Raw genomic sequence first — 15,633 nt, forward strand, 5'->3', positions numbered from 1 at the left:
ATGACGGCACTTCACGAAAAAACGGCTTAGTGTGGCTGCATTAGAACCTAGTCATGCCACATATACCCAACATAACAGGCCTAAGCCCTAAACTCTCACCGGGTCCCACCTCCTCTATCCATTTGTCTTATCGTCCCTTACAAAAGATCGTGATTTGTGACATCACTCCTATTTTCTTTTCTTCCTTTTTTTTTTTATATATTTTTTAAGGACAGTTACTTTTTAGAAACTCATCGGTTCTTCTTCTTCTTAACTCTCTTTCTCTGTGGCCTTCAAAAAGTTGAAATCTCAACCGCGAACCAAACTTTTCGCTTCAGTTCGTTTTCGCCTTCGCCTTTCGCTTATTTTCTCTCTTTCTCAAACCAAACCCTAATACTCGCAATTCCACTTTCTCTCTATTGTAATAACTTCACTCCTCTTCATCAATCTCAGATCTGTTACCGGTTGGAGTTTATTTTCATGAATTTTATTGATTGTACATTCTTTCGATTTGGAAACTGTTTTTTTCAAGGTTTTTTTTTTGGTTTATTGTTTGAGGTAGGTTTGTTATTGTTATTCTTTTTGTGTTTTGTTTGATTGCATTTAATTTAAAGGTTAAGCGGTTATTGTTGATTCAAGCGTTCGTATCGGGACTTCTTTTGTTGCTGTTTTTGTTTCTATTTTAGTACTTTACACTGTGCATAGCTGTGAATTGTTTCGTTTATTGTTGATTGCATTCTGTACTTTTGTTGTTGTTTCTAATTTTGAAATTTTATGCTCAGGAAGAAAAGTTTGGTAGAAGGAAAATTCAAATTCCGCTGCCATTTTCTTTGTGAATGCACGGCAGTGTTGCTCTTTTTGGTAGTAGTTTCTGAATTTGGATTATCTAGGAAGCATTGCTCTTTGATTTTGATGGGAGAAGAAGTGGTTTGTAAGCAAGCATTAGAAAATGGAAAGAATGAAAACAACAAGGAGGAATCACGAATGGAACTGAAGCGTGATTACAACCAATGCATTGCTGATACAATTGATAATAATACTGAGCCTGACCAATCTCCGAATAAGAAACAAGTTAAAGAGGCTTCCAACGACGAAGTTTGCTCCGAGGTTACGAACCCTAACACTTCTGCAGCAGAGAATGGGTTAACCACCTTTCATGATATCAGTAGCCAACCAAGTGAGTCGGCGAATATTGTTGAGTGTGGGGAATTGACTTCTACTTGCTTGGAGAACTCAAGTACTTCTGATGAGACATTGAGTACGGATGATCCGAAAAAGAACAAAAACAGTAATACATCTCAGAATGATAATAAGGACACAAGCAGCGCCGCAGCGATGTCGTGTGTTGTGATGGAAATACCTAAGCATGCTAGTTCTTCTGGGGTTAGGAAGATTACTTTTAAGTTCAGTAAGAAGAAAGAGGACTATGATGAAGAATATTTGGCTAAGGCTGATATGGATCATAATAGTGAGTTGTATGAAAGCTCATGTGGAATGGGACATGTTGGAACCGGAGATATGGACTTTTATGCTGCTCGCAATATGGAATTGAAAATGTCGAAGAAGGTTGTCCCCAACTACTACCCTACGAATGTTAAAAAACTGTTATCAACTGGTATCCTTGATGGAGCTATAGTTAAATATATGTACAACCCCATGAAGGTAAAGCACACATCCATTTACCTTGTTTTTATATACTGCTGGGTTTGTTCTTATGTTTTGAAGTTGTCAGGTTGAGCTACGTGGGATTATTGGTGGTGGTGGATACTTGTGTAGCTGTTCGCTGTGCAATTACTCCAGAGTAAGATATGCAGGTTACTTGTTGTTATTATTCAAGTTCTCGCTCTGTATTTGCAAGATAGCTAAATTTGTTATCTTCTTAGGTGCTTAGTGCATATGAGTTTGAGCAGCATGCTGGTGCCAAGACTAGACATCCTAACAATCATATATACCTAGAGAATGGAAAGCCAATATACAGCATTATACAGGAAATAAAAATTGCTCCACTCAACATATTAGATGAGGTTATAAAGAGTGTAGCTGGTTCATCTGTCAATGAGGAGTGCTTCCAGGCTTGGAAAGGTAATTCCTATTTCTCTGGTTTATAACTGGGTTTTGTGGGAGCCTAAAGGTTAAGGGTTCAATCAAATGTCTTGTAAAAGAAAGCATGATGCTGGGATAAATGCATGAGCTTTTGATGGGAAACTTGTGTTAAGCTATCCAAATACTAAATCAGAGGCAGTTATTGTTCTCTGTAGGCATTCTCTATCAGTTTTCCTTTTTATCTTGTGTTGTGCTTTTCTCCAATGTTTTCATCAACTTCATCTTTGATCTTCCTCGTATTGCCCACTCATCCCCATCATCACTTGAACCTGCTAATCTGCTATGACCTTAGACTTCAGTTTTTTATATCTTTTAATTTGAAGATAAAGAAGAGTTAATTGGCCATCTGCTTCATCATTTTTATTTCTGCTACTTCCAGGGAGTTCTATATTCTCAACGGTCCACATTCTGTGATAGTAACTATACTGGGGGTTTATGGAAATATTAATGTATTACAGTTTATCCTGGATTCTTGGAGATCTTTGTTCACTCATGTACAAAGATGTACAGCTTGACCTTTAACCTGTGTTGGAGGCATTTTGCCACACTTGTTGCTGTATTTCATTAATTCATCCTTAGGTGGCAGAGACAAAAAATGAATCTTAAAGTATTATTTTCTTCCTCCATTTTGATATAGTTTACCCACAGCCATGGTATAGTCTTACCTTGTCCATAGTAGTTAAAAACGCGACCCCACTCGTGGATTGCACGGGTTTACGATCTTCAAGAGCTATCCCATGCTCGATCTAGCTCGTGCTTGACCTCTGTAGAGTCGGGTGAAATTGTCGTGTTGGAGCCTAGGATCGATGAAATTGACGAGCCTTCCGATTCCATCTTCAGCCCCGTTTTGGTTTGTGACCTAGGTTGATAAAACCCTAAACACATGTAGTGCTCCTTTCTCCTCTGTTTTCTCAACTCCTCTACCGGTCCAGCTTTCCTTTCTCTCTTCTATGTTCTCTCTCTATCTCCACTTTCCACTTCTCTTTGTTTACTGTATCTTTGTTTTTTTATTTTCTATGCATTCTGTTCTGTTGCAACATGAAGGAGACGACTCATGGAGACTATTAGGGTTTGATCAAATTGTTTAAAATAACGGACCGGGTCAGGCCCACTTATATTTGTTTGTTTAAGGAGGTCTTTTCTTTTTTGGTATAGTAAGGACGCCTGATTTTTTTGCTACAGTAAGGAGGTCCTTTTGTTTATAAATCTAATCCTTTTTTATTTATTTTATGAACTAAGTATTTTTTTAATATAAAAGTATTTAATATCTAAACTATTGAATGGACCATATTAACTATAGTTAAACATATAATTATCTAGAAGAAAAATAATACTGAAACAAGTGAAACTTTTTATATCCTCTATGTTGGATACTATTTATCTATTTAAAATCTTTCTTGTAAATTAGTAATGTATATACATATATATGAAATTATGTGCATATATATTGATAAGTAGGATCTTACGAGTCGTGTTACGATCTGATCCTACGTTTACGATTTTTGACTCCTCTTCCCATCCTAAGTAGAATCTCGATTTTAACTACCATGACCTTATCCCATATTAGAATATTATCGTTACAAAGCATCCAAGTAAAAACATTGAACATATGGATGCAGATTTTTCTTAGTAAATAGTAAGAGGTATTTCTATTGCTTTTGTTGGTCTAGATAGTTCTTAATTTTTTCCCTTCATGGATTCTGCAGAAAGCCTTCTACAAAGCGACGGGAGGGTTAAAACTTATAAAGAGAATAGCACAAATCATACTGGAATGCCTCATAAACGCATAAGGTAAGTCAAAAGTAAACCTAAAAAAAGAAGCAAAATTTTCTGCATTTGTTTTTGGTGATGTTATTTGGTTGATAATGCAGTCCACCCTCTTTTTTACTTAAGCTTCTGATGCTGCTTTTGGATGCAGTTGTATTTTCAATGTTTTCAATTTTTAAGCTTGTTTGGTCATTTGGATATTGCCTATCTTTTCAATTGAGAATAAAGCCTTACTAATGGCTACTTAAGAATAAAATATTTTGTTTAGTTAATTAGTCCTGATGTATTTAGCAAGCCAGAGCTTTCAGGATTTGGTTTTTGGTTTCTGTTGAATGGAACATATTCTCATAGTTCATAATTCTGCACTTATGGGTTTTGTTAAAGGAAAGTAGTTCAATTTTTAGTAGAGTTTTGCTGTGGTGTTATTCATAAGTAATTTATACTTCATTTTTGCATCTTTTTTATAAAGCAAATTCTAGATATGATGTAATTTATACTTTATATGTCTGTCAAATGCTAATAGTTTCAAATTTATGGTCATTGTGTCAACAAGAGTTGGCCCATCTTTTAAAAGATATAAAAACTGATGAGAAATGCCTAATTAATTTTTTCTGTTCCAGTCAATCTGTAGAAAGTGTGTGCCATTTGTCTTCTTTGCATGTTCCAAGTCATTTTGAGCAGCAAATGTATGTGCAGCAGACTGCTGATGGGTGGAAACATGCAGTGAAGAAGTTTGTTCTCTCTCTCTCTCTCTCTCTCTCTCGGTCTAATTACTCACACCTGATAAAATTATTGAACATGTGCCTGAGAAATCTGCATATGTATATGGTTATCTTTTCAACTAAATTGTAAAGCTTTCCATCTTTATGCTCACAATACTCCTTCTCATGCAGAAGCTCCGGCCCAGGCGTACTGAAGAGAAATGTGGATGGCTGCACTAAGAGAAGGTATTTTCGTTTTGTTTTTTAATTGAGGATGCTTGTTCTGTGTTTGTTTTCTCTAGCCCCATGGGAATTGCATTATCTATTGTAGCAATGTAGCTTGATTTTGAATTTTTGCTTTTATCAGGGACAATGATTTACACAAGTTACTTTTTATGCCAAATGGACTCCCAGATGGTGCTGATTTGGCTTATTATGTCAAGGGACAGGTGTCTATTTTTCCTTTTTTATATTGTGTTGATGGGTTGATATGCACTGGATTTATATTCCTTTCAATTTATGACTCTGATATGCGTTTCAGAAATTACTTGGAGGTTACAAACAGGGGAATGGTATAGTCTGTGGTTGTTGTGACTTAGAGGTATGATTATATACCTATGGGCACAAAACAATATTTATTTTTACTTAATTTATGGTAAAATTTACTATTTATGGTTTTGATAAAGGAAAGTAGTTCAATTTTTAGTAGAGATTTGCTGTGGTGTTATTCATAAGTAATTTATACTTCATTTTTGCATCTTTTTTATAAAGCAAATTCTAGATATGATGTAATTTATACTTTATATGTCTGTCAAATGCTAATAGTTTCAAATTTATGGTCATTGTGTCAACAAGAGTTGGCCCATCTTTTAAAAGATATAAAAACTGATGAGAAATGCCTAATTAATTTTTTCTGTTCCAGTCAATCTGTAGAAAGTGTGTGCCATTTGTCTTCTTTGCATGTTCCAAGTCATTTTGAGCAGCAAATGTATGTGCAGCAGACTGCTGATGGGTGGAAACATGCAGTGAAGAAGTTTGTTCTCTCTCTCTCTCTCTCTCTCTCTCGGTCTAATTACTCACACCTGATAAAATTATTGAACATGTGCCTGAGAAATCTGCATATGTATATGGTTATCTTTTCAACTAAATTGTAAAGCTTTCCATCTTTATGCTCACAATACTCCTTCTCATGCAGAAGCTCCGGCCCAGGCGTACTGAAGAGAAATGTGGATGGCTGCACTAAGAGAAGGTATTTTCGTTTTGTTTTTTAATTGAGGATGCTTGTTCTGTGTTTGTTTTCTCTAGCCCCATGGGAATTGCATTATCTATTGTAGCAATGTAGCTTGATTTTGAATTTTTGCTTTTATCAGGGACAATGATTTACACAAGTTACTTTTTATGCCAAATGGACTCCCAGATGGTGCTGATTTGGCTTATTATGTCAAGGGACAGGTGTCTATTTTTCCTTTTTTATATTGTGTTGATGGGTTGATATGCACTGGATTTATATTCCTTTCAATTTATGACTCTGATATGCGTTTCAGAAATTACTTGGAGGTTACAAACAGGGGAATGGTATAGTCTGTGGTTGTTGTGACTTAGAGGTATGATTATATACCTATGGGCACAAAACAATATTTATTTTTACTTAATTTATGGTAAAATTTACTATTTATATTCATTTTTAAACAGATAAGCCCTTCACAGTTTGAAGCCCATGCTGGAATGGCTGCTAGACGTCAACCGTGAGTGTTTTAAAAGCAACTAAATAGACTGGTCTGTTTTTCTTTGTTCTGAAATATGTTTTTGTCTTGTTGCAGTTACCGACATATATATACTTCCAATGGATTAACACTCCATGATATAGCTCTCTCCTTGGCAAGTGGTCAAAATCTTACCACAGGAGATAGTGATGATATGTGTGCAATATGTGGAGATGGAGGGGATCTGATTCTTTGCAATGGATGTCCTAGGGCTTTTCATGCAGGTGGAAAGTTACCTTCAATACTTTTAATTATTCGCAAATATTATATTGTTTTCATTTTGTCTATCCATTATATTAATTAATTTATTAATGCAAAATCCAGAATATGCTCTAACTCACTAATTTTGAAATCTTTATTATGCAAAATTCCTGAATAAATGAAAATCCCAGGAGGGTTTAGAAGAAATAGAGTAATATTGACAAATAGGTGCTTATGTAGAGATTAAATTTTATAAAGCCGTGGGAAAGCCTCGAAGCGTTGCACATTAGGATCCTGTATCCTCCTAATATTTGATATGGGACCCTCACCCAGTCAAATATATGAGACAAGACAAAGAAGTTTGACCTTGAGCATTAAATTACCAAGGGCTAGCATGAGTAGCTCTATTCACAGAATAAGCATCTTACCTAAAAACTATTGTTGTAAGAAAGTGTGTTTTATATAACATTCATCAGTTGCATACCAGGTGTAGCTTGGATAACATATATTCCGCCTTACTACATTATTCTGTTTAGTACCTGGCCTAGGTTTCCATGGTAGCAGATACTGCTACATAGTTACCTTTTTCAATGGAAAATGAAACTAATTGTCAGTTAAGGTGGCAGGATAAATGAATATTATGTGATTTGATGTTTCAAATGCAGCCTGCTTGGGTTTTGATTGTGCTCCAGAAAGTAGTTGGCATTGTCTAAACTGTAGAGATAATGTTGGTAATGGAAGAGAATCTTCTATGGCGAGGCCAATCATGATACGGTTGACACAAGTCGATAAAGCTCCAGAGTTTGAAATGGGGGGATGTATTGTTTGCAGGTAAGTTATATGGTTTATTCAGCTTTAAGTATTTATCAAAACAACCACATTATGACAATTGTAGGAAGAACACTTTCATTTACTTAGGGGGAAGGAAGTGCTATTTCACTTTCAGATAAGATTTTGGTAGTGGATTATGTGATTTCTATGCAATATCTTTTTAATATTTTAATGAAGTTTTCTTAATACCTTTCAATAGGGGTTGGTATATGTGACTAGCGGTCTTTGGTTGGTTAAGTCATCATGTTTTGGGCATGAACTACCTGATCTGTCTTTAATATCTATAGATTGATTGTATTAATATATACAGAAAATGTTAGGGATTAGACACAACAGGGTTGATGAGTGTATACTAAGAGTATTATTTTTTCTCCTGCTGCCACTAAGCGTATGACATGTGTACTATTTTGTTTAGTTTTTAGAAATATTTTTGTAGAAAATGATTAAACAGGACACATGTCATGATTTTAATGGCTGAAGAAGATAACTTATCTCCTACACCTGGAGATACTTTATTTTCTAGTATTAAACTGATTCTTCGGCAACATTTTTCTTTTAAAATGTATAAATTTTTGTAATAAAGATATCTTTGGCGGATGAGATCTAGTGGTTCAGTAGTATATAATCCTAGGAAGGTCAAAGCAATGCATCTAGATGAAGCTTAGTGCAGTGGTAGGGTTAACAATTTTCTTTTGTAATAAGCCATTAGCCATTTTATTTTGAAACTTGAGATTTTCATTATTTTATTTTTTATTTTTAAATGTATGTGGAACTGAAGCTATTTGTATTTTGGGGTTTCTGCTGGTGAAAGATCAGTTTGGTTTCTTATTCGTCAGTCTTATTTTGTAGTTAAACATTTTAATTATTTGTCATATTCTTATACCTGTTGGTAGGACACTCGTAGTTTGGTGGAACTGTGAGGGAACAACCATATTGATACTGCAGTTTTTTGAAAAACAAACAATGAAGCCTTATTTTGTAATTACATTATTGTGTTAATTCTTTTTTATTGGTCAACAGGCAACATGATTTCAGTGTTGCTAAATTTGATGAGCGGACAGTAATAATTTGTGACCAGGTATGGTTTTATTCATGAAACATATTGTACTGACTGTTCCTTTTTTCAAGCTATAATAAGTGAATTATTGGTTGTTAAACAGTGTGAGAAGGAGTATCATGTTGGTTGCTTGCGGGACATAGGACTATGTGAGTTGGAAGTAAGCACTGAACCTGGTAGCAAATGTTATTATGATACTTTTTTTACTATGATTCTTGTAATTGTTTTTAATTCTCTATTGTCACATCTTACCACAGGAGCTGCCAAAGGATAAATGGTTTTGTTGTGATGACTGCAATCGAATATATGTGGCTCTTCAGAATTCAGTTTCTGCTGGGGCAGACATTATACCAACTTCCTTGTCAGAACTAATAATCAAGAAGCATGAGGAGAGGGGATTATGTTCCTATGAAGGCATGAATGGCATCCAGTGGAGAATTTTAAGTGGGAAGAGTCGTTATCCAGAGCATTTACCTTTACTTTCACGTGCTGCTGCAATTTTTCGAGTGAGTATTCATGGTTTCTAATATATTAATTGGGATACTTGACTTTTTGTGGTATACATGGTTGATATGTTTCCATATTTGTTCATGTTTCACCAGTTTTATCAGCTGCTCCTAGTATAGCTTGATGGAACAGTTGTAAGGGATTCACATTATTTGGTTTGTGTATACAATTCAAATTTGTGAAAGTGACAGATTAGATATAAAAATTAGCTTATAAACTATAATATTAATGCCAAATTGATAACTTGGTTACTAGCTATGTTTCAGGATGATAATTTTTTCATTGTGATATTGGAAACTGTTTCCATTGTGTTCTCATTTTATGTATTTGTCTAAGCAATGGCAGAAAAGTACCTTCATATCTCTCAATCCTATCTACTGGGAAAAGGCTTTGGTTGTTGGTGTAGTTGTGTGCAATTGGAAATCTACTCTAATTTGGTTGGATTTGTGTGACTTTTCGTTTCAAATGCTGGAATAATGGAATTGACTTTTCTTTCCTTATTAGTGGTTACTTGACCTATACTGAGAAAGGGTAATAAAGTAAATTAGCAATCACTATTTACTTATATAAACCGATTTCAATCATTTGTTATGTGTTCCAAACTAGGAAATTGATTTGTAAGAAATGAAATCCCATTTTTAGAATAAGTTTAAACAGGAGAATTGATTTCTAAATCAAATCTTTTTCAAAAAAATAACTTATTGGTTATCGTGCTGGTTAAGACACTGGTGCACATTCTTTCTCTGGATACAACTAAGTTTTGGGGCACTTGGAGAAGAGCTCCTCTTGTTCTAGCAGGTTGTGGACATGTTTTAGGTGTTCATATTTTTTGACTGCTATCAATTACACAGTCATGCATTTTGAAATTGGTCTAGTTCTTTCTTTACTACCTTTATTGAATTTGATTATTGTGCATTGGGTTTTGGTGGTATTTAAATTGTCTTTCATTGTTAATTGTAAATTCTATGCTTTCTTTTGACCACTTCTTTCTCATGCTTTGGAATATGTTCTGGCAGGAGTGTTTTGATCCCATTGTTGCACTATCTGGTCGTGACTTGATTCCTGTTATGGTCTATGGGTAAGTAAGTATGATTTATTTAGTGCAGGTGGACTATGGTTGATCCTTGCCTCCACTGCGTTCTATATTCTTGTGCTTCCAACTAAGTGATGAAGTGATAATATTTGGTAGTTTGGATTATTAACTGTCATATTATTAACCCCCCCACCACCACCACCACCACAAAAAAACAATGTCTTACTGTTACTTAATGTAGAGTGCCACCTAGAAAAACTGAAAAGCTCACTTAATTAGAATGAATATAATACCATTCTCCTCCCCCTGCACAACCGTTGGTCAATGGAAAAATATTTAGTACCCCCCCCCTGTGCTGTCTTTGTGCCAGAACAAGGTTTAGGGGGAATTAGATTTTCACATGGAATTCAGTTGAAATTTTCTTCTATTCACAACAGAGTTTATATTGTATTACAAACCTTAGGGATTGTAAATGACTGTTTCAATCAGTGCTTGGCCTGATTTCGTAAGTATTCATGACTTTTGTTCAACATTTTTGTGTGGCAATATAATGATTTTTTAAATTTTGTGCAGGAGAAATATTTCTGGCCAAGAATTTGGAGGGATGTATTGCATTGTTTTAATTGTGAAGTATGTTGCTTTTGTTGCTTTCCTTGTTTTCTATAACTGTTATTTGGTCGCATTGACATAACATGCATCATACTTGCACAGTTCTGTTGTTGTATCTGCTGGTCTGCTTAGGATTTTTGGCTGTAATGTTGCCGAGCTTCCACTGGTAGCTACAAGTAGAGAATATCAAGGAAAAGTGAGTAACTCATTCATTTCATTGTAATTCGTGTGGCCCAAAAATAAAATAAAAATTGATTGTTAGATGCCCAGGTGCACACCTTTTACATCTTTGAAATATGGTGTATGTTTAGAAAGGATAATCTTTTATTAACATGTGACTTTTGGTTCAGGGTTATTTTCAAGTGCTATTCTCTTGTATAGAGAGGTTGCTGTCTTCTCTCAATGTAGAAAAGCTGGTACTTCCTGCAGCAGGGGATGCTGAGTCAATTTGGACGAAGAAATTAGGCTTTCGAAAGATGAGTGAAGATCAGGTAATCCTGCTTTTTACTGGTTAACTAGGGGAATTAGATATTAACGAGCCTTTTTGCTGAAAACCAAATGAATCAATTGATCAGATCAAAAGACAGATAAAAAACATCAAATTTTCTTGCATTTGTAGGACTATAGAGGACTCAAATAAACAGGCTTCATTATGATTCTTAGTCTTTCTTGGACCTGAATGGTTTGCTGGTTTTAGATATTCTCCCGGGGTACCCAAAATTTGATTCCATATTGAAAGGCTTAACTGCATTAGTGTGTAATAATGTGTAATTGTGCAGGTACTGTGAAGGAATAAACAGCCTTTTTATAATTGGTGTATATAATTATTATTTATGATAGTAGGATCATGGTTATGGTGACTTGAGTTCCTAATTGGTGTATAGAATTCATATTTATGTTATAGCTTTTAATCTCATTCTATTTGCTCTCTAAGATTATTATCATGCATTGACAATTGAATTTTCCCCCTAGTTATCCAAACATCTCAGGGAGGTGCAGCTCACCCTCTTCAATAAAACTTCAATGCTTGAGAAGACAGTGCAGCGGGCAATAGAGTGATGCTTTATCTGTTGTAACTATTTTTGGTTATCTTTTAATTTTCAAGTATTTTCCTCCATGTAATATTGCTGCTATTCTTTGCTTTTTATGTCTTCCTTTTCGTATTGGCTTTTTTAGAGTATGTTGGTTATGGCTGGGTCTTATGGCAGCAACCAGCCAGAGCCCTTTTTGTACAATGTAGGATAGATAGAAGTGTTTTCGTCGAAAATGGGGGCTAGTGGCCTCTAAAAGATAGAGATAGAGATCAAAGAGAGAAGTGCAGACCAAATTTTTTTGACCATGGACGTCTGTTATAAAGCTTGAATTCTGTATTGTGATTTTGTTTACCTGGACAGAATCGTCTATCTTTATGATGAATTCACCTTTTATGATTCTTGGCTTTTTATCAGAGCTTATATAATATACACCATGGTGAATTCCAGAATTTGTTTTTGGCTATAGTAAACAAGCTATCTGCTTGATCAGTTTTCTCAAGACAAAGTTCGACCAAACATTCATTAAGATCGTTTTATACCTTTTTGAAGCTGAGTTTTCGGCTTTGTTTATGCAACTGCCACCAAAGGCTCAGGCTTCCGTTTATAAGTTTTGGTTGTATTGTGAATTATAGTTTTTCAATGAAGGCAGGTATACTATACTAGAAGGCTGAAGGAAAAGCAGTGATAAAATTACTCCAAGTAAACTATTGCGAATGGTTAAAGTAGTGGCCAATTACTTCTTTCAAAATAAATGATTTTCTTATCATAAGATACTAAAGTCTAACCCCCAGCCTCAACTTGTCGAAGATTGTTTTGATTAGTGCTGGTATTTGAACTGTTAAAAATTTGCAAAAGCTAAACTGTTTGCTGAGCTTTTTCTATGCCTCCTTAAGTAGCCATTTCAAAATAATTTATGCAACTTTTGATGGTGGTGTGAATCTTCTTTAAGTAGAGGACGATTACAAGTTAAATGCCAAGTTTAGGCTCCAAAGCTTCTTATCCAGTCGTGCCTCTGCCAAAATATTTTCCCTGCCCATTTCCATATAGAGCTTTAGACCCCGTGCGTGTGCTTTAAGCAAAGAACTCAACTGCCATATAAAACCGAGAGCCGAGTTATATAACAGTGAGGATCCTGACCAAGAAGAGAAAAGTGGGATTTTTTCAACAATATCTCTTTCAGAGTTCACACCTCCTGGCAACTTCAATTATACGATTGATTATACTTGTTTCAACCTATTACTTATGGATGATGGATCCACCCCATTCCCTAATTAAGTGGGTTATGGATTTAACCGAGGCTTATATTTTAGAGACTTGACTCAAATACGAATTTATTAATTGAGATATAATGATTTTCAGTATTTATCATTTCAATAGTCAAGATTACCTATTGCATTTCAGTGACACCCCTTTCACATGCTGAATTAACATGATATTTAACCCCAATTGTAATATGTGGAAACATGAGTTGACTTACAGTACAATCAAAACATAATTTACATGTTATTAATATTTCAAAGTATCTATTTATTCTTTAGAGACTAATGATAACTTTAATTTTGTAATTTCTAAAATGTAATTGATATGAAAAATAAATATAAATTAAATACAAAAAACTAAAGTGTATCAATAATTATGGCAATACACATTGTACTAGAGGTGATTTCTAAAATAAAAGAAATGAATTCAAATCTTGATATTATTATTTGATTGATTTCACCTGCATCCAGGATTAAGCAGTTTATTCGCACTTCTCAAACATAGTTCTTACTTGTGAACCTACCACATTACATTACATTACATTACATTACATTACACTACACTGTGAGCAATGTATTCCTGTCTTCCTCAGCAACACTTTTTTCTTCAGTTCCACTCTATAACTTCTCTTTTTCCAAAGGTCAGTTTCAACTCCCTTTCTCTCATTTTCATTTTTTGATCAATAATAAATCAATATTCTCATGTGCATGTTTTGAAGTTGTTTGGTTAACCTCTTCTGGATTTGAGGATGATTGTTGTGAGGAATCAGATTTCTGCTTCCACACCCTCCGCTCTATAAGAAAAAGAGATATTTGATGAAGAAAAGAATAAGAATCCAGAATGATTCTTGCAACATAAAAATGATGAAGTGAAATGAATGTGAAAGAATGGAAAATATGATAAAAGAACTTGAGTTAACTATGAATATTATTGAATGAATAATGAATGAATACAATACTTGAAACCAATGAATCCAGGGAGTTTTATACTCCTCTAATCTAAACAGAATAACAACTTAACTAATCTAACTAACAAAAGGTAAAAGATACATGTGATTAAATACAATAGCACATGTGATTAAATACAAGCAAATCAAGAATGAGTAAAGGGTTATTTCTTGCTGCACAAGTTGTTGTTGCTGAAAGTATTTGACTTAGAATTGTCAAACAATGCATCTTGCCCATAACTGGTCTGGCCTTGCTGCCGGACATTTATTCCCGCGGTCAGGGTAGCCTTATCCTTGCTAGTCTTAGCCTTGTCCTTGCTTTCTTGGTTAGGATTATGCTCATTGTTTAACACCCCCCTCCCCCACAAGCTGGGGTGTAGATATTTAGCAGCCCAAGCTTGGAATGGATAGATAAGTAATCCCTTGGTCCTAAAGCCTTAGTTAGAGCATCTGCAAGCTGCAAATGAGTAGGAACATGCATTAGTTTGATCTTGCCAATAACATATTATTATCTAATTGTGTGACAATCAATTTCAATATGTTTAGTTCTCTCATGAATCACCGGGTTAGATGAAATATGAAGAGCATATTGATTATCACAAAATAACAATGCAATTTTAGAGTAAGAATGTTGAAGATCTTCCAGGAAATAAGTGAGTCAAGTGATCTCACAAGAGGTCAAGGCCATAATCCTCTATTCAGCTTCACAACTGCTTCTGGAAACCATTTTCTACTTCTTGGATTTCCAAGAAATCAAGGATTTGCCAAGATAAATGCAATATCCAGAGATTGACCTCCTTTTGTCTGGGCAAAAGGCCCAATCACTATCACTATAGGCATGCAGTTGGACTTTATTACCAGTAGGGAAAAAGAGGCCCACATCAGGAGAATTTTTTATATATCTTAGTATCTTGATGGCTGTCTGCTGATGAATATTGCTAGGCTTAGCCATGAATTGAGCCAGTTGGTGAACATAAAATGTAAGACCATGCCTAGTATTTGTCAAGTATATAAGTCTACCAACTCATCTTCTATAAGCATGAGGGTCAGGACAATCTCCACTGATGTCTTGATGTAAGTGAGTGCCTTGTGCCATAAGAGTACTTGAAGGTTTGCACCCAAGTAGCCCTGCATTAGAGAGGATTTCTAAAGCATACTTCCTCTAGTTCATTGTAATGCCACTGCGATTTTGAGATATTTCAAAACCAAGGAAGAATTTGAGATCTCCTAGGTCTTTAATCTTAAAACTGAGATCTAGAAGTTTGAGATGGTTTATATCACTAATGTTGTTTCCTGATAGGATTATATCATCTACATAAACAAGGACAATTGTGACATAAATATTACATTTCCAATGAACAAATAAAGAGTGATCTCTCTTGCATTTGGTATATCCATGTTTGATCAGAAAATTAGATAGTTTAGGGAGTTATTGCCTACTTGCTTGCTTGAGACCATACAAAGATTTCTCAAGTTTGCATACAAGTTTGGGATCAGGGGTGTGAAGATCAGGAGGAGATGTCATGAATACCATTTCATTAAGGTTTCTATGTAGAAAAACATTGTTTACATCTAATTGTTTAAGATGCCATTTGTGAATAGATGCTAAGACAAGTAAAAGCCTGACTGTGCTAATATTAACAACAGGAGAAAAGGTTTCCATGTAATCAATTCCTTGAGTTTGGGTATACTGTAACACCGCGAATTTTACGAGTTTGAATTATAAGATTTTACTAATATTTTCATTAATTATATATTCGAAAATGAATTTCTGGGAATTTTCGGTGAAGAATTAGATGAAACTCTAGTTGAGTTTTATTCTTGAAATTTTATTTCCGATTT

At 34.8% G+C, this 15,633-nt stretch overlaps 1 protein-coding gene across 4 annotated transcripts; it reads left to right on the top strand.

Annotated features, from left to right (window-relative positions):
• On the top strand, window positions 44-12,034 carry LOC109336216. Of its 4 annotated transcripts, none has more exons than XM_019572675.1 (20): window positions 46-537; window positions 762-1,641; window positions 1,712-1,780; window positions 1,863-2,061; window positions 3,789-3,873; window positions 4,470-4,580; window positions 4,743-4,796; window positions 4,918-4,999; window positions 5,092-5,151; window positions 6,243-6,295; window positions 6,371-6,537; window positions 7,180-7,345; window positions 8,366-8,423; window positions 8,506-8,562; window positions 8,660-8,908; window positions 9,926-9,987; window positions 10,516-10,572; window positions 10,654-10,747; window positions 10,902-11,042; window positions 11,524-12,034. In XM_019572675.1, exons 2-20 carry the CDS (start codon window positions 892-894, stop codon window positions 11,608-11,610), a joined length of 2,601 nt encoding a protein of 866 aa, XP_019428220.1. In that variant the 5' UTR covers window positions 46-537; window positions 762-891; the 3' UTR covers window positions 11,611-12,034. The 4 variants fall into 4 exon arrangements, with proteins under 4 accessions (XP_019428224.1, XP_019428220.1, XP_019428221.1 ...); XM_019572676.1 differs by having other exon boundaries at window positions 46-443; XM_019572679.1 differs by lacking the exon at window positions 4,470-4,580 and having other exon boundaries at window positions 44-537.

Source organism: Lupinus angustifolius, chromosome LG20, assembly GCF_001865875.1.
Source record: "Lupinus angustifolius cultivar Tanjil chromosome LG20, LupAngTanjil_v1.0, whole genome shotgun sequence".
Lineage (NCBI taxonomy): Eukaryota > Viridiplantae > Streptophyta > Magnoliopsida > Fabales > Fabaceae > Lupinus > Lupinus angustifolius.

Bases quoted from the DNA above. Each gene is read 5' to 3' on its own strand.
- LOC109336216 (XM_019572675.1), top strand. From the start codon at position 892: ATGGGAGAAGAAGTGGTTTGTAAGCAAGCATTAGAAAATGGAAAGAAT. The intron at 1,642-1,711 runs GTAAAGCACACA...TGAAGTTGTCAG, and splicing joins ATATGTACAACCCCATGAAG to GTTGAGCTACGTGGGATTAT. The intron at 5,152-6,242 runs GTATGATTATAT...ATTTTTAAACAG, and splicing joins GTGGTTGTTGTGACTTAGAG to ATAAGCCCTTCACAGTTTGA.